The 23,863-nt window shown below is 34.9% G+C and overlaps 3 protein-coding genes across 7 annotated transcripts; 2 read left to right on the plus strand and 1 right to left on the minus strand.

The window, feature by feature from the left end:
* The first annotated feature begins 437 nt into the window (after positions 1-437).
* Positions 438-6,390, plus strand: LOC144573586 (DUF21 domain-containing protein At4g14240-like). Of its 2 annotated transcripts, none has more exons than XM_078323368.1 (13): positions 438-873; positions 1,254-1,330; positions 1,493-1,576; positions 1,698-1,811; positions 2,829-2,915; positions 3,015-3,086; positions 3,734-3,801; positions 3,943-4,030; positions 4,119-4,192; positions 4,287-4,635; positions 5,095-5,141; positions 5,238-5,319; positions 5,911-6,390. In XM_078323368.1, the coding sequence occupies exons 1-13, from the start codon at positions 606-608 to the stop codon at positions 6,031-6,033; spliced, it is 1,533 nt and encodes a 510-aa protein (XP_078179494.1). In that variant the 5' UTR covers positions 438-605; the 3' UTR covers positions 6,034-6,390. The 2 variants fall into 2 exon arrangements, with proteins under 2 accessions (XP_078179494.1, XP_078179495.1); XM_078323369.1 differs by having other exon boundaries at positions 439-873; positions 5,908-6,390.
* Positions 6,391-7,054: 664 nt separating this feature from the next.
* On the minus strand, positions 7,055-8,768 carry LOC144573587 (tRNA/rRNA methyltransferase (SpoU) family protein). Of its 4 annotated transcripts, none has more exons than XM_078323373.1 (2): positions 8,574-8,768; positions 7,055-8,232 (listed from the first exon to the last, which is right to left on the minus strand). In XM_078323373.1, exon 2 carries the CDS (start codon positions 8,066-8,068, stop codon positions 7,319-7,321), a length of 750 nt encoding a protein of 249 aa, XP_078179499.1. In that variant the 5' UTR covers positions 8,069-8,232; positions 8,574-8,768; the 3' UTR covers positions 7,055-7,318. The 4 variants fall into 4 exon arrangements, with proteins under 4 accessions (XP_078179499.1, XP_078179500.1, XP_078179496.1 ...); XM_078323374.1 differs by having other exon boundaries at positions 7,055-8,187; positions 8,564-8,768; XM_078323370.1 differs by having other exon boundaries at positions 8,564-8,768.
* Positions 8,769-9,844: 1,076 nt separating this feature from the next.
* On the plus strand, positions 9,845-12,984 carry LOC144573676 (BRCA1-associated RING domain protein 1-like). The gene is made up of 8 exons (XM_078323452.1): positions 9,845-10,008; positions 10,086-10,139; positions 10,235-10,308; positions 11,021-11,172; positions 11,306-11,794; positions 12,086-12,186; positions 12,333-12,516; positions 12,657-12,984. The coding sequence occupies exons 1-8, from the start codon at positions 9,920-9,922 to the stop codon at positions 12,732-12,734; spliced, it is 1,221 nt and encodes a 406-aa protein (XP_078179578.1). The 5' UTR covers positions 9,845-9,919; the 3' UTR covers positions 12,735-12,984.
* Positions 12,985-23,863: the final 10,879 nt, after the last annotated feature.

Consider the following 23,863-nt stretch of genomic DNA (forward strand, 5'->3'; position numbering starts at 1 on the left):
ATATACTTTTAATTTGTACCTTACACAAAAGAAGGAAAAAAAAAAAAATTAATGCTTGATATTAGAGGCGGAAAAGCCCGGCACGGTACTCTCCGTTCCCAATTCCATCTATACTGAACAGGACGCATCCTGTTATACGAAACTGATGTATTTATAATTTTATAAACCAATCACTATACTTCACGACAAAAGCGTTAACGTACCCGGTACACCGCGGGTAGATTGGCTCCCAGGTACCTGACTCAATACAACGAGCTTCCAGCCGGGCGATTAGAATTCGGTCCCCATTTAGATACTGGGATCCGTTATAAGATTCGTGTCAGATTAAAACTGACGACTCAAATCTTATTCTATATTGCACTGGATCTGATTCCCCGCGGGTAAGCGCACCGCTTCTTATTTTATGCTGGTCAGCTGGTGTCTTGTCTTATTTGCTGACCCTACATGATTTCACACGAAGGTGAACAGAAATTAAAGAAATCGAGAATCAGACAGACATCATCCACTGGTAAGAACAGAGCGAGAGCGCGCGACGGAATTGGAAATCCTTCATCCTGTCGTAATCAGGTGGTATCGTATACGATACTGTTCAAGCGAGGGAAGCGATGCATGCGGTTAGCGCGCTGATGGTGGGGAGGATGCTGACTGGGGCCGCGATCGGCGGCGCCGGAGTCGGTGGCATGGCGGTGTTGACGACGGCGGAGGATATCCCATTCGGTTCGCTTTCGTGGTGCATCTACGCCGGAATATCGTGCTTTCTCGTTCTCTTCGCCGGGATCATGTCGGGGCTTACGCTGGGGCTCATGTCTCTCGGCCTTGTCGAGTTGGAGATTCTACAGCGCAGCGGTACCAATGCAGAGAAGGCTCAGGCAGGTGAAGAATACTTACCTCCTCCTTCTATTTACTGTTGATTTTTACTCTTAACCTCCTTGAAATTGCAATATTTGAGTGATTGCGTTCGATTTTTACTCCCTTCTGGATCGATTGGCTTGTTTGTTGAATGAGTTAATTCGGGATTGGAGGGATTTATGTGATCGTGAGCGATAGCTATGAATTAGGTGGATAATTAATTGTGCTCTAGGGACCGAGCATTTGGGTCAATGCGGAGATTATGATTTGAAATTTGTTATTTAAAGTTGTAATCCACTTTGAGAACTTGCGGCATCTTCTTTATAGAGTGTTGACCTCGAGTCGATTATGTATTATGTAATTTTCCTATTCTAATTTTTTTAATTGTTGATAAATCTCTGCAGCTGCAATTTTGCCTGTTGTTCAAAAGCAGCACCAGCTCCTTGTCACCTTATTGCTGTGTAATGCTGCTGCTATGGAGGTAAGCTTTAAACCTTTCCATAAAGACGATACAATTACAAACTATGCTGGTTATTCTTTTTTTTGTTGTTGATAATTTTCTTTTATATTTTCTTTCTTACTGCTTTTTACCTTTTTCAATCAACTCAGTGCTTATGCTTTTTATGTAAATTGGCTGGTGCAGGCACTTCCCATATTCCTTGACAAGATATTTCATCCTGTTGTTGCTGTAGTTTTGTCTGTAACTTTTGTTCTATTTTTTGGAGAGGTATGTCCTTCCTCTTGTCCAAACTTTTGCTAAACTTTTGTTCATGCATGGTTATGAAATGGAAATTATCCAATGAAAAATTAAATATTAAAAATAAATTGGAATCTTTTTCTTTTTTCAGGTGATTCCACAAGCTATTTGTTCCAGATATGGTCTGGCAGTGGGTGCAAATTTGGTTTGGCTTGTGCGCATTTTGATGGTCGTTTGTTATCCTATTGCTTGGCCGATTGGGAAGGTCATTTTTCATATTTCATACAAGGAAACTGAGACTGCATATATATATATATAGAGTTAGGCTGGGGTGCTATGGATAGCATAGTGGCCTCTATGCTACGGCTCAATATTCGAGTTTTCAAAATCCAAACGGTCGATCCGAACCGTTCATCTTATTCTCCATATTAATATCTGCTTGGAGACCAAATTTTATAATTTTCTGAATTTTTTTACTATTTATTAAGCCACTTTGAAAATCACTAATCCAACGGTTTTACTGTTTTGTGCAGCCACCGTTGGATCAACAATTTTGTAAAATACTTAATAAATAGTAAAACAATTCAGAAAAATGTAAAATTTGGTCTCCAAGCAGATATTAATATGGAGAATAAGATGAACGGTTCGGATCGACCGTTTGGATTTTGAAAACTCGAATATTGAGCCGTAGCATAGAGGCCACTATGCTATCCATAGCACCCCAGCCTAACTCTATATATATATATATATAGAGAGAGAGAGAGAGAGAGAGAGATGGGCTATGGTGAGTTGCGAAGTAAAACGCATTTCTACTTCACGCCGTATTTTTATTTGAAAAATCCAAATGACCAATCCGAACTGTTAGATGTTTAATCCATATTGAAATGTGCTTGGAGACCAAATTTTACATTTTTTGGAATTTTTTTACTATTTATTAAGCATTTTTGAAAATTGCTGTTTTGCTGTGAACAGTGAAAAACAGTAAAATTTTCTGGACCATCAGATCAGCGACTTTCAAAATTGGTTAATAAATAGTAAAAAAATTCCAAAAAATGTAAAATTTGGTCTCCAAGCACATTTCAATATGGAGAACAAGATGAACGGTTTGGATCGACGTTTTGAACTTTAAAATCACAAAATATGAGCGTGAAGTAAAATAGTCGCTTTACTTCGCAACTCACCGTAACCCATCTCTCTCTCTCTCTCTCTCTATATATATATATATATATATATATTTTTGTATTTGATTCCATTGTTTGCATCTGTTTCTTACATCATTCAGGTCCTTGACTGGGCGCTTGGCCATAATGACTCTGCACTCTTTAGGCGTGCACAGTTGAAAGCTCTTGTAACTATCCATAGCAAAGAGGTACTTTAACTTGAGTTATTTCATATTGTCGTGCCCTTGCTGATTCCAAACGCATATTTTGTTTTGTTTTTTTCTGTTTCTTACGCTTTATAATTTCAGGAAGGCAAAGGAGGTGAACTCACTCATGATGAGACCACAATTATAAGTGGTGCATTAGATTTAACAGAGAAGGTATGGTCCAAATTTTTCAGTTTTACATGGATTGGTTCTTTTGAAGTTTGTACAGAAAGTCAATAAGCCTTAACACCAGCTTAAAAATGATAAGAAAACTTTAGATGCTTCCATACCAAACTTATAAATGACTTGGGGACCCAATAGTGGTATGAACCTCTAGCTTTCTGCATAACCACAGGTTTAATAATCATTCTAAATGCAATTAGCCACTCAGAAAACCTTGTTTAATTAATAACTTTCAGAAACAAGATTTTCCTTATTCTTCTAATGATAAGTACATGAGCAAACATTAATTATTTCACCAGCTTATTGTTGTTTGAATATGGTGATGGTGCTGAATAACTGTTTACTATATTGCTCGCTTGGAAATTGTATCCTACATGATCTTCGTTATATCATGCTTTACTTAAAAATAGAACTTTCTGTAACATATTTGTATGAATATTTTGAAAGTACTATTTGTTTCTTACTAATAGTGTAATACCAAAACTTAACTTTGGTTTACAGATTATTGCCCCTTCATTAATAATCAGTTTCGCTGATTATTATCTGGATCCCAATTCGTTACTAGGCCTTGCAGTCCTGTAGCTCACTAGTCAAAAGCCAGTATCCTTTTCTTATATTACTTGGTTTGTGAATTGCAGACTGCTGAAGCAGCTATGACACCTATTGAATCGACATTCTCGCTAGATGTCGACTCGAAATTAGATTGGTAGCATTCATTTCCTTTCTTATAAATTCATGCTCAAGCATGAATGAAGTGTTTTCTCTTCTCAAAGAGCATGTATTAGATAGATGATTCTGAAACTTATGCTTAATGGTATCTTTCATTTTGTCTTTATTGTGTTTTCAGGGAAGCAATAGGGAAGATTCTTGCTAGGGGCCACAGTCGTGTCCCTGTTTATTCTGGAAACCCCAAAAACATAATTGGGCTTTTGCTGGTAATTGCCAAATATGTGATTAGATTGTGAGGTATACATTCAGCTTTCCTTCTTTTATACTAAATGTTGAATTTTGTAACTGAATTAGGTTAAGAGTCTTCTGACTGTTCGTGCCGAGACTGAGACACCAGTTAGTGCTGTTTCTATTAGGAGAATCCCAAGGTTTGCTGATGACATTTCTTCACTTGTTCCTTTAATATTGCAAAATGTCATTTGAATTTATGAATAAAGCCTCCGTAAATTTTTTTTTCTTCAGGGTTCCAGCAGACATGCCTTTGTATGACATACTAAATGAGTTTCAAAAAGGAAGCAGCCACATGGCTGCAGTTGTAAGGACTAAAAGTAAGCCTCTCTCACTGTCTGAAAATGAGAAATCTCAAGAAAAGAAAGAGGGTACTGGAGGAGAGCATGGTCTGACAGCTCCCCTGCTTGTTAAATTTGGAGAAAACGAATCTGTTCTTGTTGACATAGAAAGGCTACAAAATAAGAAGCCGAATGGAAGCACAGTTACAGCAAATGCTGCCATAAGTTCGCCAGAGGATATTGAAGAGGGAGATGTTATTGGCATTATCACACTCGAGGATGTGTTTGAAGAACTGTTACAGGTAAGACATTATGTTTTACACCTAATTGTCAAATGAGGACTAATTGTTATGTGTAATACTCAACTTTCCATACCTGCGCTGGCAACTCCCAAACCATCAAGTCGAAGGTTGCGCAAAGCAACAAAATTTTAATTGCACTATATGTTGGTTTCTTAAAGCCAGCACTTCTAATTTTAGTGCCTTGATTTTAATTAAAATTTTGCTTTTAATTAGGGGCTCATTAGAGGCAGGGTAAATTGTCAAATATTTATCCAAACAGATCTTTTCTCACCAAAATTTGACAGTTAATGTTTTGCAAAATCTGAAAAGACTTTTTTGGTGGCAGTAGCTGATATGAGGAATGTTGGGTTTAGTTGCAAATGTGGAGAGTAGTGGCTGTGATTAGGAAGGACCTCAGCGTGTAACTTTATTTGCCGGTAATTTGTGATTGGATCCATACTAACAATTTTTATCATGCAGGAGGAGATTGTCGACGAGACTGATGAATTTGTTGATGTTCACAAAAGGTATCCCACTATAAAAGCAATTTAGAATTAATGTTTCATTAAATTTGGTGACTTTTGAGTTTCTCATTTTCTTGTGTTTCTTCACCTTTTATGCAGGATAAGAGTGGCCGCTGCCGCTGCTGCATCATCAGTTGCAAGGGCTCCATCGGTTAGACGGCTCAATGCTCAAAAGGCTGCTGTAAGTTTATCCGCTCTCTCTCCCCTCATATAAAAAGGCAGTGCTGGTAATTGTAGTTTGCAAAAGTGGCATGAAACGTTTTCTCCAGACTGGGTCAACTCATATTTCAATATTAAAATGATGGTATAATATAGTGTATATATCTGTTTTTCCCTCGTGCGTCTAGTGCCATAATTTCTTTTGGGACCCTTTAGCTGAGTAGAAAGATAATTAACAACAACAACAACCAAGCTTTTAGTCCCAAACAAGTTGGAGTAGGCTAGAAATGAAATCCAATCACAATCATAAAATAAAGATTAGTAATAAGGTAGTAATAAAATAAAATAAGAAAAATAAAAGTGAAAGTGGAAGTGAAAGTGATAGTAATAATACTAATACTAATATCAACTATATTCTACCTAAACTATCAATCAAGTTAGCATGAATTCAATATAAAGTGATTCTGTTAGATTTGAACTATCATATTGGTGTAGTTTAGTGAGGAGAGACCTTTTTTTCTTCTTCTAATGATTTGGTACTTGAAACTAAAAATTTAAATCATAGTTGAAATTATGAAATATAATGGCTGTCTTGTAATCTCTCTCTCAGCAGGGAGGACATAATAAGCAGGGACATCCTAGTAGTGGAAATCTTAGGAAATCTACTGAAGGGGATGCGACAACACCAAAACATAATTCGAATGTCACAGAGCCTCTTTTAGGAGGTCCGAAGTAGGCATAAGGCATCCAAAACATTAGGTCTTATCACTGCGTAAATACAGAGACATCTGTTAATCCATCGAGGCAGGGTGCTCTGCATTAATAGAAATTTTTGTGTTTTCCACTACCAGTTTGGAGTTGATAACGTTTTGATGGATGGTATATAAATAATAGGACGCAGCTTGCCTATTATTATTTTTTCGTTTTTTTATTGCATTAGCAAAGTTTTTTTTGTACAATTGTAGAGTGATGCAAGGAACTTTTAGTATGCATGCTTATAAGTAATTCAGTAATTGGACTTGCAGAATGTAATGTTAGGGGACGCAGTTTGGCAGTGTCAGTAAAATGATGAGGAAATTGTTTCATATTGTTCGAACTTTGTCGCTATCATCTTTTCATCACCTTTTGCCAGACAAATTAACTCAAAAAAAAGAAAAGACATGACCGAAGTTTGTAGAACGTCCACGCTGAGTTCATACAAGCGCAGTTATCACATCAGACATGCGTTTCTGTTGAAGTAAAATTTAGCTGCTAGCAGGTTATATGAAGCAAACATAGTTTATAGATTGTTAGTGTCAGTGGACAAAGGCTAACACATTAGCATAGAAATTAACCTCATGTATTTACATCCATCATCATATGGCTTGGGCCTTGTAGGTTGTGTAATGAATTCTGCTAATTTGTCAGAGGTAACAATTAATGGGCGCAAAATGTACGTCAACATGCAAATTTGTGTGCTGTATTTTACAACAATTAGAAGCTGTACGATGCAGTAATCAGTAAGAAAATTAAGGTCAAACCAATTGAATTATGGAAGTTCAGACGATTTTTGCCCTCGATACTGCTTGGTAAACAGGGGTAGGGTTTACTAGAATTAAAGGTGTTAGGGTTTCAAACACCAATACATTGAGTACCTGATTAAGATTGTATTTGACTTCATGATAAATATAATAAATGATTCTGATTTGCAAATAAAATGGTTTGTATAAAAGCAGCAATTTCCGAGGACAGAAAGAAACGATCAAGAAAATATAGAGGGCCAAAAGAAATAAAACATTGCTACAATTTTTGAGTTTGTATTACCATTCTCCAGTCTTTATACCAGACAAGACCGGTAAAAAGGCACTCTAAACCAGCACTGTAATTACATCAGAAAAGAATAATAGCAAAGATGGGAAAGAAACTAAAACAGGTTGGTTACAAATAGTTAGGCTGAAACAACATCCTATTATCAGATATCCAACTGCTCCAATTTATCACAAACAAAAATTGGTTGCTCTGTTTGATTGTTCTCCGAATCCCTAATCATGAAAGATGGAATCAAGAAGGTTTGTGTGGTTGGAATCTGGGTCTTCAAGTTCAAGCATGTCACTGTTATTCTCCCTCTTTAGCCTGCGCTCCTCGACCAGAGCACGCACCGACTCAGGAGAGGGTGCGCGGCGAGCAGCTGACCTATCTGCAACAAGAAATTTGCCACCACTCCTTGCCCTCTCAGGAAAGCAGGCCCAAACAGCAAAGTGATGGAGAACAATGGAGGCAGCAACAGTAACATTGAGGGAGGCGGTGCCAGGGCCATACTGGGGAATATACACAAAGAAGTCACAAACAGCACACTCACGTGGGGACAACCCCGTGCCTTCATTCCCTAAAAGGAAAGCTGTACTCCTCCGAAAAGGTGGGGTTTGCTGGGAGGTCAGGGGCACTGCATCCTCCCTGATCTCCACCCCACAGATATCAGCACCCCTTTGCTCCTTGAGGTAAGTACATGCCTGAGTCAGTGATGGAAAGTGCCGGAAGCGCAAGTGGCAGGCGGCGCCGTGGCTGCCGAAGGAGTTGAAGTCACGACGACCCGCTAGCACCATCTCGGTTGCCCCGAAGGCCGTGGCACTGCGGGCCAGCGTCCCCACGTTGTGCCTCTTCGCCACATTGTGCACTATCACTATCGATTCTATTTCATTTTCATTTCCTCCTATGAGTGATGAGGATGACGTCGACGATTCTCCTTCTTTTGCTTCTGCTTGTTTTTCTTCAGCTCCTCCATATGAACCCATTGTTGATTTGTTCCTGAGATTTCCAGGCCAGCTAGAGGGGGCTACAGCTAGGGTTTCTTCTATTTTGCGCTTCCAATTCGTAATTCTCAACAAAAAGGTGCCGCCTCTGCCTTGGCCTACTTTGCAATTTCAATGCACTAAACTTTGGTATGCTCCATCCAAATCTGCAATTTATTAAAGAATTATTCAAGATAGTACCATCAGCTATGTACCAGCCAGTGCCAACCACACGAGGCACGCAATCAGTAAGGTAACGGTTAGCAAGTATTTAACAGTATTAAAAAAAAGTATTCAACAATACCTACTGATACCACTGAGGAAGACAAAATCATTGCCTGGTATCTAACAAAACACTATTAGAGGCTAAACTGGCAACTTTATACTAATCTCGCCCTGACGTCCTCCTTTTTCACATCAATTTATCCCAAAATTAGCCGTTTCAATAATAAAAGAGAAAACAAGTGAATGAGATCAAAGTCAAAATAAAAATCTTACAGAAAAATACCAGAGCTTTGGTGAAATTATTAGCGAACGACGTATAGCCGTCCCGAGCGAGAAGCAATGGAGATATAAGGGACAAACCCGTAGCTAAGCCACCTTAGCGTTTAATCACCGCAGTTGAGAGGAGATCGAACGGTTAAACTGTGACATGGACTGAGTAGCGCTTTAGCGGAGAGAAGCAGCCGCCGAGATAGAAGGTTGAGACGAATTCAGATCCAGTGAAGTAACCCAATCTTAGATTGGTTTTAAATTGAGACCGTCTGATTCGAATCCGCAATAAGCTATCCGAAGTGGAGAGCACACATCTCGAGGGATAAATTCGAATCGTGAAGCAATTTCGAGCAACGGATTCGAATTGGACGGTCTCAATCCAAAACCCAAAAATTGGGTTACTGTAGGGCTTCCGTAGAGAGCTATGTTCGTTCGTGTATAAAATCGTAGTGAGGGAAGGTAACCCTAGCAGAGAGAGAATGCTTCTAGTTTAGCTATGACGGGCCTAGTCAATTTTTTTGGGCTAATTTCAAAGGGTAAGGGGTGTCCAATGGGCATCGGACCAAATCCTGTTCGATGGGCTGTTGGAATAGTCGGATCTGCTTTAGGATTCGTGTGTACAGATTTTAAAGCAGACGCGAAATTGCAGGCGCGAATCCTAAAGCAAATCCGACGGTTCCAACAGCCCATCGAACAGTATTTGGTCCGATGCCCATCGGACACCCCCCTCACCAAATCGGTACATTGAAAGCCCCCAATATGCGAGTAAGGTGTGATGATCTTCTCTTCCGGTGCCACGCTGCAAATGTCAAGCGCAGATCGGACAAGTTCTTATGTGTCAAGATTCGTGGAAAGACCCATTTAAAAAATCTAACTGGTGATGGTGCACAGACATTTGGCATTGCTGTCAAGAATGGGTCCGGACCCCTAAATAACTCAAATTTTGAGTTTACATCTGACCGTCTGATCAGAATCCTGACCAATCCGGCCCGAGATGAAATGCATGGAATCCTTAATATTCGTGTCGGAGCATATCGGACGGTTCGGATCCAAACTTAAAATTTGAGTTATTTTAGGGGATCCTAATTCGTCGAGGATTTTTTTTGTTAACCTTTACCGCTTCGGGAACAGCTACAAAAAATCGCAGTGTACTTGAGAAGCAATCTTGGCCGTTTAAACGGCATCAATCGGGCCTATTCAGTGTCGTTTCACCTTCCCTTTGTTTCCCAATGCAATAAATTGATAACGCTCTCTCTCTTCCCCTCAGGCCTCAGTTCAAAAAAAAAAAAAGTTTGTTTGTAAACTTCTGTGATACACTGATACCCCTCCATTTTCCTTCTCTCTCAAAAGTGCGATAAAATGGGAAGACTCGAGGAATTGGTTCGGATTTTTAGTCCTTTCTTTGAATGTTTGCGTAAATTGGAGACAACGCTCAAATGCCCTGTTTGGTAATGCACCCCACTCCGTCTCTCTCTCTCGTTTCAAACATGAAAGCTTAGAGTCTATTAATTCTTTTTTATGACAGCAATAATTTGCTTGACGAGCCCAAATTGCTGCGTTGCAATCACATCATCTGCCAGTAAGATGAATTTTGTGTGAGATCAGCAAGTATTTTTTTTGTACTAAAGAACCTCTTTTTAAATCTAATTAATATTAAAATACTTAAACATACAGAAATTGCTTGCCTCCAGAGGATGAAATATTGTCCAGATCGAGATGTCCCAAATGCATGAAGTTTCGTCCTAAAGGTGTGCCTTCGAGAAAATTATTAATGGTCTATTTTTTTTAATTGCTCAAGTAATGAGAACCAGGCTTTGATTTAGTGGCTAAAATAATGATCTCTTTCCTTGTGGAGGTCATAGGTTCAAAACCTGACTATAGGATCTCTTGTGGACAATTAAAATTTGAGAGGCTTGACCCCCAATCTTTATCTAAAAATATTTGCTTACATGATTCATTTTATTGAAGATCTGCTTGTGACCAAGCAAAAAAAAATGAGAAGGAAAAAAGTCACAAGTTTATATCTTCAGAAAATGTTAATTACATTAAGAAAAGTGTGCATCATATTAAAGAGGCATATTCTATCAAACAAAGAGTAAGGCAAAAAAACCAGTATGCTCAGTACAATCTGATGGTTTGTGATGGATGTGTGGTGATTTTTTGCGGCTGAATGCATATTCTCTGTCTGTTTTTTTTTAAAGCTTGGCAGAGGCCGAGGCTGCCAAGAATGATAATAATTAAATAAATTATCTTAAAAAACAAAGCGCAGCCTAGTTGATAGTGCTCTCGTTCTCCAAGTGGAAAACTAATCAACACCCCCCCCCCCCCCCCCCCCCCCCCTCAACCAGCAATTGATGTGCTTCGATACAACCTCACTAACTGTGTCCCTGCCCCAAATGCAAAGATCTCTCTCTATGTATATCTCTCTGTATCTCTCTCTGAATCTCTAGTTTATGGCAGATGCAAGGGGTTCTTTATACGTGGAAGAGATGATTAAGATGTTTAATGACATTGATGGTGAAATCCCTGATTTAATAAATAAAAGCATATCTCATAATGCCTCATTTGCTGAAGATCCTGAAACTGAAGCAATTCAACATGATTTTGAAGAGGTAAAGATTGAATGGACAATTGTTTTACCGGATTTATAATTCTTATATTAATGTTTGCAAGATAGATTGTGAATGTAAGATTAGCTATATGTGTAATCAGCAATGTTGTGCTTTAAATATTTCTGTGTTGCAGAAAAATCATGCTTCGGCTGCAAGTAGATCATACATAAAGGATGAAGCCATCGTCTCTATATCTGTCACGGATAATTTATGCAATGAAGAACAAAATGATGCAACAAGTGCAAAACATAGTAAAAGTTGTGCTTTGAATATGTCTCATACAAATAGTACATGCGAAATAATTGAAACTAATAGTATTTCATCAGCCACAAACGATTCATTCAAAAAGAAAGAAATTGAAATTAGGCGAGGCACATCAGAGAGTAAAAATCCCTCAGCTGATCAAACAGAAAGTGCTAAAAGGAGGAGAGAAGACAAGAGCACCACTGGCAGTGGTAGTGGATCAAAGAGATGTGACCTTGAGAGCACCATTGGCAGTGGTAGTGGATCAAAGATATGTAACCTTGGGAAGTCTAACGAACAAGAAAAAAAGCCTCGAACTACACCGATCAACTTGTTTGATGATGAATGTGCATTTTGCCATTCATTTAGGATCACTGAGGTTGGATTCTTCCAATTTCTTTTCTTTCATCTTGTACTTTTACCTTTTTTTTCTGGGCTAAGGTCGGTTCTCTAGTTCCGTGATCACCATAAAATTGCCTCTCAAGTGTTATTGATACATTAATAATAAATTTAAATTAGTGATTAAGACCTAGTGTAGGCTGCCATAATCCATTTATTAGATAAAACATAGAATGCAAATTTGCACAGCACTATGAATCTTGTTATTTTTTTCTGCTTTTTAGTGTTATATAAGCTTTCAATCATTGAAAATATAAAGTTTTTTTTTCAGCTTTATGGGCCAATTGTGTGCTATTTGAATGGTATTCTGGTGGAGTCCAAAGAGGTAGATCAAAAAAATGTCATATATGTCCACGAGAAATGTCTTAAATGGTAAGTTAAATTTTTTTCTGAATCATTGTTGCATAACGGTCTAAGATGTATTGTGGTAGCCTGACTTAAGAAATTGGTATACCAGCACAAAATGATAGGAATGATGTACCTTTTCATACTTCTCATCTTCTTGGCTCGAAATTCAGGGCACCAAAAATACATTACTCGGGTGACAATGTGATGAACTTAGAGGAAGAAATAGAGAGAGGGGAGCAACTAATATGTAGCAGATGTGGTATCAAAGGAGCGGTTCTAGGCTGTTTTTATGGTCCATGCAGAAAAAGTTATCATGCTACATGTGCGCTTGAGATAGACTGTAGTTGGGATTCAGTAAGCTTTTTATTTTTTTTTCACTGCTGTAGTTAATCATGTTGGCTTTTAATTATTTGTGAATTTCATTTACTACTTGACAGATGTCATTTTGTTGATGTTACTATCTTATTTATCAATAAAATCCTTTCACGTAATAGACAAACTTCAAGATGCTTTGCCCGGATCATGCATTCGTGAAACTGAAGCCTGGTGAATTCATCTTTGATGTACTATAACTCCTTTCTATAAGATCCACTAATAATTTTTCTCCAGTAGGAATGTATTTGCACCATATTTCATTGGGACCAAAACAGTTAACACAGTGTTTAACTGCCCCAGGATATAGCAAGATTTTGTTGTTTTGCTTCATGTGTTTTGAATGAAATTAATTGGCAATAAAAAAGTTTCAAATGTAAGTATTTAGTAGGTGCCAGATGTTAGGAAGACATGGAATTTAATTATAATTTATGATTGAAAACCATATTTAAAGTGTTATTTTTATATCATACTGCAGGAATATTAAACAAAGGAGAGTACCCTTGAAAGCTCGACTCTCGACATGCTTCAGTTTCTTGAATGCATGGTGCAATTTCCTCTTTTGAAAGCTAAATTGTTGCCAGGAAACTTGTAAATTCTGATCTCCAAGTATAATTTTTGAAGCATTTTGCTGGGATTTACTTTTCTAAACTTCTACTGATTTTTGGGCTGCCTTAGTCTGATCTATAGTTTGATAGGATATAGAAATTTGCTAATTTGAATGATTTCAGCAATGCAAGTTTATTTTTTGGAGCTAGTTGTTGCTCTAGGTGTTAAGTTTATAATTCCCCTTCTATATATTAATTATGAACATTTGTCAACTTTTTAATTTTTAATTCGATGGCCATGAATGTGTCAGAAATTTCAACATCACATTGCTGCAGCTATTTTGATTGTATGCTAATGTTATTCTTTGATTGATTAGAATGCAAAAAAATTATTGATCTTAGTTGGACAGTAAAAATGTTTTCGTTTGAAGAAAATCCTGAATTAGTAAGTTCAATTAATAAAAGTTTAAAATTAAATTACAAAAAGTAAAAATGAGAAAAGTTTTTGTTTTAGAAAAACAAGTAATTTCTAAATTTTGATGACAAAATTAAATACTTAAAAGAGTTTTTAATGAGTAAGGGAACAATTATCCTTTAGCAAACTGACTTTTCTCAATATAGGCTATTTTTATAACAGGGCCCTCAATATTTTGGGCTTTACATTTAAAGATTTAAACCATGAACTATTTCTTTGATAACATGTAAAGTTGTAAACAGAACGTGAGATTTCTCTCTCATATTAATGTGCAAGGGAATTAGGCTTATTATAGTTAGAGTCTTAGAGAAAAGGCCTAGCGCTGCGCAATTCAACTTGTTAAGGGTATTATGTGCCTACGAGCTTCAATTAATAAAAACAAAAAAAAAAGTTGGAGAAAAGAGTGTTAGGTAGGGAATCAATTTTTTTTTAGTTTCATGTCCTTAGTCCTTAATTTCAAAATTCATTAGTGATTACAGCATGTTACATTTGATATGGTAGCTATTCCAATGCTAGAAAAATTACACTTATCTAAAACTGAAGGTTGGAAATATAAAATCAGTAAACTCATCCATCAGAGAATGCCAATAGAGAAAAGGAGGTATACTATAGAATAAACAAGCTTAAAGGCCAACTATCATACTGTTATTTGTTAACTTGTTTATATATGTCAACTGTGAGGTATCTATATCAATTTAGTGCAAATAAAATTTGGATCGTATTGAAAGGATAATTGTACTTAATTCTCTTAGTTAATTAGACATTTATACAAAACACACGTAACGGATAATGCATAAAATAAAGGTTCAAATCAGATGATCGACTTGTTTATATCAAACTTGATATAATTTATATAAATTAAAAGAGTAAGGTATGGCGCATTGTGATTGACTTTAGCAAAGTTCATAATTTTGTGAATGTCAAATATGTCCAATTAATGCAACTGAATACACCAACTTTCCATTTAATTCACTCGGTTCTTTTCTTTTGTTGGTGGGGGGATAAATTAATGAATACATTCGCGAGAAGATTTTTATTTATTTATAGAAAATATCATAAAATAAGAGGGGAAGAGAAATAGTATTTTGATTTTCTTATGTATAGAAGGATCGGAAGAACTTTTACCGATTCAAAAGTTTAGATCAATAAAAATTATACAGGTCCAAACTTTTTTTTTTTCTATTTGAAAAGACTGTAAGATCTTGTGTGGCATCTTTTCATTACTTCTTATGTAACACTCATAGCGACATATTTAAAGGAGTAATGCAAGGTAAAAGTTCGGAAGAAATATTAAAAGGAAGTCGGAAAAGAAAAGGTTTCGGATCAGTAAAAATTCTTCTGATTCTTCTGAAAATAAATCTGTTGTTGTTCCAAAGAAATAACAAAACCTGTTATTCTGATTACAACCGTACAAATTTTTTTCATGTGCGAATCTCAACAAACATCAACGGTTGGAATCAAAATAACAAACGATTTATTTCAGATTCTTCTACACATCGAAAAATCAAAGTACTATTTTTTTCCCCCTCTCTTATTTTATAATATTTTCTATAAATAAAAAATTGTTCTTCGTGAATGTATATTGAAAATGGTACGTGCAGTGTGCAGTACCTCCATGTCTGGGATATGCCTGTAAAAGTCAATGTGTTGCAATTTCTAAGCACCAACCTCGTGGAACTGGACTCAATGAAATCATTAAAAAAATGGTTATTAAAAAAATTTCTGAAGAAAAAAATGCCGGAAGACAACTAGTGCTATTTCTATGTGCCCTACCTCGTTGTGGGCTCAGATACTCTTTGAAATCATGGCAAACATCAACATGGTTTGCTTCTGGTAGTTTCTTTTGCAGGACAAATTTATATAGTAAAGTGTTTTTTTTTATTTATTTATAAAATATCATTTTATTATTTTTTTTTTCAAATCACGAGTTAGAGGTCATCCAATACATTTTTAAATCTCTGTGTATATTATAGAGAAGTTTGCTCATTTCTCTTTCATCATCTACTTTTTTAATTATAAATTTTGTTATGATACACTACCTTATTGCTGTCAATTTCAGTTGTATTAAATGCGCAGTAACAACAATTTATCTGGTACTTAAATTTGATTGCAAACTTGCACATGCAACCATGAATTTTGTTACAATACAATATCATATTGCTACATTTTTCGGTTGCATTAAATGTGTGTTTATTTGGTTACAATATCTTATTGCTACGTCACTCTTGCAACTAAATTATAGCTGCAATAAGCAACCAAAAAAAATTAGTTGTGAATATATTGCAACAAAACCTTTCGCAATATATTTTAAAGCAACAGTAATATTCCAAAAAATTAGTTGTGAATATATATTGTTGTTTTACTAGATATTAATATTATATATACGTTCGAGGTAGGAATAAAAAAAAGTCACGACACGACAAGTATGTTGGTCACGTGATGTAACTTGCACGTCTTTATTCGTATGTTGTGATCATTCTCTGAAAAAAATAATATGTCACGACACAAACGTTAATCAGACTGGTAGCAGCATAAAACATGACAAGACATGTGATTATGTGACCACGTTTAATATTATACTTTTATAATTTTTCACATATTTTAACTTTTTGTTGTCTTTCTGATTTTGTTCTCCTTAAAATAAAATTAAAATTATGATCAATAGTTAAGATGTGATTAGCATGTCATGATCATTTCTCACAATTTTAGTTTACAACACAACGCATGATGCATGATCTAAATTACAGCAAGGCACGAAATTATATCTCTGATTCAAAGGACAGCTAATGCCAAGGAAAATGATGATGGCAATAAATTTCAGAAAAGAAGCCGTATTTTCGCGTTCGGGCATCCATGATATTTTCATGCAATATTTTGAGATTTTACAGGGGCACAGCTGCACAAAAAAGTTCCCTCAATACTTAAGAACAATAAACAACTAAATGAACATGTTCCAAACTTCCAATTATGCAACAAGATAAGGAGAGTCGCTGCAATCCAATCATCTCCATTTGATGCAATAATTGGGCCCGGCCTTTTCTGTGGAGACAATCCCACGAGGCCTCATTACAGTACACGTGCACCTGGGCCCACTTGCCCTGCTCAGGCATGCGTCCGTGCATTTTGACTGGAAACAGAAACGGGAAAAAGTAAACAATTGTGATTAAAAGTTTGAAAATATGGGGAAAAAAAAGTAGAACCAATTTTGTGTGTTGATAATTGGCAGTGCGGTGCTTGTTTTTGTTCTGACCTGAAGGCCCACACGAGGGAGACAATGGAGATGAGTTAGTCAAAGGTATGAAATGGATCAGATCACACGTGAAGAGAGGGCCTCAGAGACCTTAGTTTGTTCCCACCTGCTCTTTGCTCCATACACATGTGACATATCAGAGTCCTTTTTCTGTTTCTTTCTTTTATTTTGTTTGGTTTGGTTTTGTGCTAAATCAGAATCCCATTGGTAGTACGAAGAGACATGATTCAATATTCATTAAAGGGCCAGACTGTATTTTGTGGACGGGATTGGTGTGACCATGCTTGTTGTTTAAGATTGGAGCTCTTTATTTCCTTTTATAATTAATATTAATTAAAATATTGACTCCTGAAACAAAATAGTGGGCCAAAGTATATGCTACGTGCTATTCATTTGGTACTTTCTGCTAATTTAATCTATATATATATATATATAGAGAGAGAGAGAGAGATGGGCTACGGTGAGTTGCGAAGTAAAACGCGTTTCTACTTTACGCCGTATTTTTATTTTGAAAGTCCAAACGACCGATCCGAACCGTTAGATGTTTAATCCATATTGAAATATGCTTGGAGACCAAATTTTACATTTTTTAAAATTTGTTTACTATTTATTAAGTATTTTTGAAAATTGTTGTTTTGCTGTAAACAGTGAAAAACAGTAAAATTTTCTGGACCATCAGATCAGCGACTTTCAAAATTGCTTAATAAATAGTAAAAAAAATTCAAAAAATGTAAAATTTGGTCTCCAAGCACATTTCAATATGGAGAACAAGATGAACGGTTCGGATCGACATTTTGAACTTTAAAATTGCAAAATATGAGCGTGGAGTAAAATAGTCGCTTTACTTCGCAACTCACCGTAGCCTATCTATCTATATATATATAGATATATAGAAATATGTTAGCATGCTATGTGTAGCATAGAGGGCCTCCGTGCAACGGCTCAATATTCGACTTTTCAAAATTCTAACGGTCGATCCAAACCGTTCATCTTGTTCTCCATATTAATATGTGTTTGGAGACCAAATTTTAAATTTTTTGAAATTTTTTTACTATTTTTTTAGATTTATTGAAAATCATTGTTTTTTTTATGGTCTAGATTTGTTGAAAACAACGATTTTCAATAAATCTAAAAAAATAGTAAAAAAATTCCAAAAAATTTAAAATTTGGTCTCCAAACACATCTTAATATGGAGAACAAGATGAACGGTTTGGATCGACTGTTAGGATTTTGAAAAGTCAAATATTGAGCCATTGCACGGAGGCCCTCTATGCTACGCATAACATGCTAGCATATTCCTATATATATATATAAAGAGAGAGAGAGAGAGTGTGTGTGACTAATATGCATTCGGTAGCATATGGGCCGATATGCATATACGGTCTAAATTTGAAATTTTAAAATCTAAAAAGTCAATCTGAACCATTTATCTTGTTCTCCATATTAATATGTGCTTGGAGATCAAATTTTACATATTTCTGAATTTTTTTACTATTTATTAAGCCACTTTGAAAATTGATGATCCAACGGTGGCTTAACAAAACAGTAAAATCAGCAGCCACCATTGGATCAGCAATTTTCAAAGTGGCTTAATAAATAGTAAAAAAATTCAGAAAAAATGTAAAATTTGGTCTCCAAGCACATATTAATATGGAGAACAAGATGAACAGTTCAGATCGACTTTTTGGATTTTGAAATTTCAAATTTGGACCGTATGCATATTGGCCCATATGCTACCGAATGCATATTAGTCTCTCTCTCTCTATATATATATATAGAGAGAGAGAGAGTCCGGCTAATGTCATGACGTTATAATTTCAGCTTAAGTTATAACGAGTCAATTTTTGAGATTTCAAAGTCCAAATAGTCGATCCAAACCGCTCAACACAATCTCCATATTAATATGTGCTTGGAAACCAAATTTTACATTTTTTGGAATTTTTTTACTATTTGTTAAGCCAATTTGAAAATCGCTAATCCAACGGCAATAGTAAAACCAAAAGACACCGTTAGATCAGCGATTTTCAAAGTGGCTTAATAAATAGTAAAAAAAATCTCAGAAAAATGTAAAATTTGGTCTCCAAGCACATATTAATATGGATAACAAGATGAACGGTTCGAATCGGTTATTTGGACTTTGAAATCTCAAAAACTAACTCGTTATAACTTAGGTTGAAATTATAACATTATGACATTAGCCGGACTCTATTAGCTTGTGCTATGTTATAAAAATGTTGGTCGAAAGATATATGAATATATAGCAAGGTTGTAAATAGCGATTATCATAAAATCGTGAAAAAGCTAAAAAGAAAGCTATCACGAATAGCATAGCTATAGTAAAAACTATTCCACATAGTGTTTCTTGTTTAAAAAATTGTGTTCTATATTTCTTTTAATTATGTTCTATAGTTCTATATTCTACATAGTGTTTCTTATGGAAGGAATTATAATATTTATATTGAACCAATACAAAGTCCGAATTGCTATTCAAAATATCTCTAATAATATCATAAACTATCTATATTTTTTCATTCAAAATAACATAAGTATCATGGCATAAATTTCTGTTCAAACAAACTCAAGCATCATGGCATAAACTATCTATATTCTTCTATTTAAAAGAAAAAACAAGACAGACCTTGAAAAAAATGATCCTAAAAAAAAATCAGTTTGGGTCTTTTAATAAAAGCCTATGTAGCATAGTGTGCGTCATAGCGCGTAGCGTGTAGCGCAAATTAATAACAGACTGTTATTATCATTATAGCAGTCGTAACTGAAATAATGCGCTTTTATCCCATAGCTTAGCGTTTAAAGTTTGAAAACTCCATAGCACCGCTATTGTGTCGCTATAGCGCACTATTTAAAACACTGATATATAGTATGTAATTTGAAATAAAAAAATATTTATGTAGCACTAAAGGCTGTTGTCAATGCTGCTACAACGTTTTTTAATAATAAATTGCTGTGACACTATATATTTTGTTTTTATATCAATTTAGTGATTTGTATAATAGAAACGAAGATTATGACCATATAATAGTCTGAATCTGGAAAGGTGCTATATATATAATTAAGTGTTTACCACTGGCTAATGTTTGCAATCATTTAAGTGGATTAATTGAATTGTTCTAATGAGACCAACTATTTCATAATCTATAATTTACAAACATAATGTATTATTAAACAAAGAGAGAAGTAAATAAAGAACTGTCTTCATCTATGTACTTGATCTCCTTAGTGGTTTTGATGTATAGGAACATTATACCTGGCTTGTGATGTAATTTTATTATGGAAGTAATTTATTGATAATTGTGATGACGGACTTAATTAATATGATTATCAAAATCAAATATTGATAATCTCTCTAAATTTAGATAGACAATGCAAAGTTTAGTTCGATTTGAAAAATCTTTTTGGCTATCGATGCTGATAAAAACTCAACAGTTTTTTTTTTTTCTTTTCATTTACTGATAAGAAATTAAATCATAAAGAAAATCCAAAATTTTAATATGTATTTGCTAATTATTGAATTGGTAACCATAATATATAGTAAATTATTTTTTTAACAACCCACTGTTTTTGATCTTTTTCATTCTATTGTTGAATATATAGACTTTATAACATATAATTAAACTAATAGTTGAAACAACCATCAATCTGTGTTATGAACCGACAACATACATACTTACTCTGATATCCGTTGAGAGAGTATGCTCATTTTTTTTAATTAAAAAGACACCGCAACATCTTTTAGATGCTCTTCTCGAGAATTGAACCTGCGATCTCTCCATAGAGAGACAGATTTGGTGCAACTGTACTAATTAAGTCCGCGGTTCATAATATGCTCAATTGTTTGTATGAATTAACTTATCTTCTATTTGAATCTTCCGATTTGTGCTCAAATAGTTTTCATTTTTTTATTTTTTGAAAACTTAGTAGTAGCTACCAAGGTTCGTGGGGGAGAATCGAACTTTTGACCTTTGAGTATAACAATTCTAGGACATTTTCCTAGCCAATTGTGCTACCTCCCCTTTCATAAATAGTTTTCATTCAAATATTTAAATTATATGTAATATATTTAAATAGGTTTGTTCTCTACTAGAGAAACCTCCTACAAGCCAATTAATGGTGGGCTATAGTCGATCCTTAAAATCTTGGAACAAATTTCATTATATTTGTTTTGTGAGTAACATTAATCTCTAAGTGAAGTGAATTAGTGCACCACAGCTACTGACATGTTACACAACAGGCATCCTAAGAAAGCGACCTTGAAATCTAGCTTTTAATTACTAGCAACCAATAATGAGAAAAGAACAAGTCAATTATAAATGATGATTGCATGCCTAGCTAGCTCTCTCTAGTTGCTCTCAACCTTGTACTCTCTCTCTCTCTCTCTCTCTCTCTCTCTGTCTCTCTCTCCTCCTCTCTCTCTACTCGGACTCTCTTGCATGAAATGGGTGAGAAGGTGGGAAAATGGAGAAAGATGGTGAAGCAACAGAAAGGCAAGTTATTTATCATAAGAGTGTGCATCTCAATGCTTATCTGCTGGCGTAAGTATGATGCTCATGAGTAGCTAGCTAGTATGTAAATTACCGATTTATACTTTATACTTATTCGCATATATATATAGCTATATCACACGCTGATGGAGTGTACTGACAGGAGACGCTGCAGCATTATATATATATATGTATGTAATTATTACTTATCAGATCAAAACATGTACGATCGATGGTTGAGAATCAAGCGGGCCGGCTAGCTAGATATATATGCTTGTATGGCTTGTTTACATTGCATCATCATTTTATGTAACTGTAAGATACTCACATGAGGTTGTAAAATTGTATTAGCAACCATTAATACACCTACATTAGCGAAATGGAGAGCAACTCGGATAAATTGAAGTTGGAATTGCATGTAGCTCATAATTTCATAAGATTATACGGATTATATTCGGTATATACAATGATGTTAATCTGGTCAATTTGCAAAGGGATGTCTAGTTGCCTCGTTGGTTTTTTACTTGGTTCATACTGTCAAAAACTTTTTGGGAGAAGGGATATCACAGCATTAATTGTGATTACCAAGATACAAAATAGAAATTTACAGCAAATTCCCAATTTTTCAATATTCTCTGTACTTCTTTTTTAATAATTTCCTGTTGTTATTTCCCTACAAGAAACACACAGATTTATAATGTTGCAGGGGAGCATGGCTAGCTTAATATTACAGAAGAATGTGGAAATGCAAATTTGGGTTTGGCAGTTCACTATACAATATTACTTACTTCCATATATTGCTCCAATTAGAATCATGGAATTAAGAAAAAGTTTATATTCAAAATGGTACCAGTAAAATGACAGAAAGCAACAGCAAATACTAAATTCATCCATGTTTATTTTGTATTTGTAGTTACTAGACATTGTGATGAGCATTGTCAAATCCAAGACAACATACACCAATACACTAACGGAAAAAAAAATTTCGGTAGAAATTAATAAGAAAGAAGAGAGAGAAACAGAAAGATTACAGAAGATTTTTTATTAGTAGAATAATCGGTACGAATTGTACTAATTTTAAATGTTTCAAAGTTTTGATCGGTAAGATTATCACCGATTCTAACATCTTTTTTCTATTTTTCCACGGTAATAATGGAATTTGAAATACAACTTGTTTTTTTTACTAATTTTATTTGATTTCATAGTATCATTTTTTATTCAATACAACTCTGACAACTTTTCTCAGCTCATTAAAAAAAACTTAAAATGATGATAGAGATGGTAAGTTGGATTGTGTTACCGATCCACACGTGTTTAAAATGCAAGAGGCAAAATGATAAATAAAAATGCATTACAAATTTGAGTTAAGACCGGTGATAATCTTACCGATCAAAACTCTGAGACATTTAAAATCAGTACAATTCGTACCGATATTACTACCAATTAAAAATCTCCCCTACTCTTTATGTTCTCTCTCTTCTTTCTTATTAATTTCTACCGAAATTTTGTTTCCTACACGTACAGTTTAAAGATTACGCAACAAAATTTACTGTGCTCCAGTCAGACGCGAACGTTCAGTACTGCTTGGATGTGAAACCATTAACTGCTTTTAAAAAGTAAATCTCCAGCAAAGAAACAAAAGTCACAGCGGGGACAGATATGTTACAAGCTATTGAAGCTAATACTAAAGATTACAAAGGATTCAAATAAAAGATATACACAAGTTCGGGAGATTTAACTTATTTCCGTGTATGTCTTAAACTTTGGAGAGAAACCTATTTCCATGTTTACACTCAATTGAACTCAGTAGTTCATGTTATACTTGTTGTTGAGAATCAAGTTAAAAAGGATAATTATGTAAAAGGAAAATTATGGAATAGATTAGGGACCTATATGTAAGATGTGCACTCTATATAACCTAGGGGCGTCAACCAGTACGATACGGATCGGATGGAGACATTTTCATATCCGTACCTGTTATGATAACGAAAAAAAATCTTTACTCTTATATGTCTTTTTGAATACGGTACGGATCGGATAAGCGAATAAAAAACTGCATTGACATCTTGATTTGTGTTTTTGATAAAATATTTTTCAAAACAAAAAAAAATATATTAAATACAACTAATTTGTATTATAAAAATTTAATAAAATACAAAACTTTATTGTATCATGTATCATTTTCATACAAATATATATCTATATATATAATTTTACTTTTAAAAATTATCTTATACAAGATAACGAAAAAAAATCTTTTAAGTTATCTATATTTTCAGATAAGCTAACCCCCTAATATAACCATAGTAATGTATCCAATAAACTAATGAAAAAAAAAATTATCCTTAAATATGGATTATCCTTAAATACGGATACGATACGGATCATACGGATCAAGTAAACTTATCTATATTTTTGGATAAGCTAACCCCCTAATATAACCATAGTAAGGTATCCAATAAACTAATGAAAAAAAAAATTATCCTTAAATACGGATACGATACGGATCAAGTAAACAGATAAAATAAAAGGTAAACAGATAAAAGGGTGCCATTGA

This window comes from Carex rostrata, chromosome 21 (genome assembly GCF_964058835.1).
Source record: "Carex rostrata chromosome 21, lpCarRost1.2, whole genome shotgun sequence".
Lineage (NCBI taxonomy): Eukaryota > Viridiplantae > Streptophyta > Magnoliopsida > Poales > Cyperaceae > Carex > Carex rostrata.

Excerpts from the sequence above, each read along its gene's own strand:
- LOC144573586 (XM_078323369.1), top strand. The coding sequence starts at position 606 with ATGCATGCGGTTAGCGCGCTGATGGTGGGGAGGATGCTGACTGGGGCC. Across the intron at positions 3,802-3,942 it reads GTCGACTCGAAATTAGATTG|GGAAGCAATAGGGAAGATTC; the intron begins GTAGCATTCATT and ends TTGTGTTTTCAG. Across the intron at positions 5,142-5,237 it reads TTTGTTGATGTTCACAAAAG|GATAAGAGTGGCCGCTGCCG; the intron begins GTATCCCACTAT and ends CCTTTTATGCAG.
- LOC144573676 (XM_078323452.1), top strand. The coding sequence starts at position 9,920 with ATGGGAAGACTCGAGGAATTGGTTCGGATTTTTAGTCCTTTCTTTGAA. Across the intron at positions 10,009-10,085 it reads ACGCTCAAATGCCCTGTTTG|CAATAATTTGCTTGACGAGC; the intron begins GTAATGCACCCC and ends TTTTTATGACAG. Across the intron at positions 12,187-12,332 it reads CACGAGAAATGTCTTAAATG|GGCACCAAAAATACATTACT; the intron begins GTAAGTTAAATT and ends CTCGAAATTCAG.
- LOC144573587 (XM_078323373.1), bottom strand. The coding sequence starts at position 8,068 with ATGGGTTCATATGGAGGAGCTGAAGAAAAACAAGCAGAAGCAAAAGAA.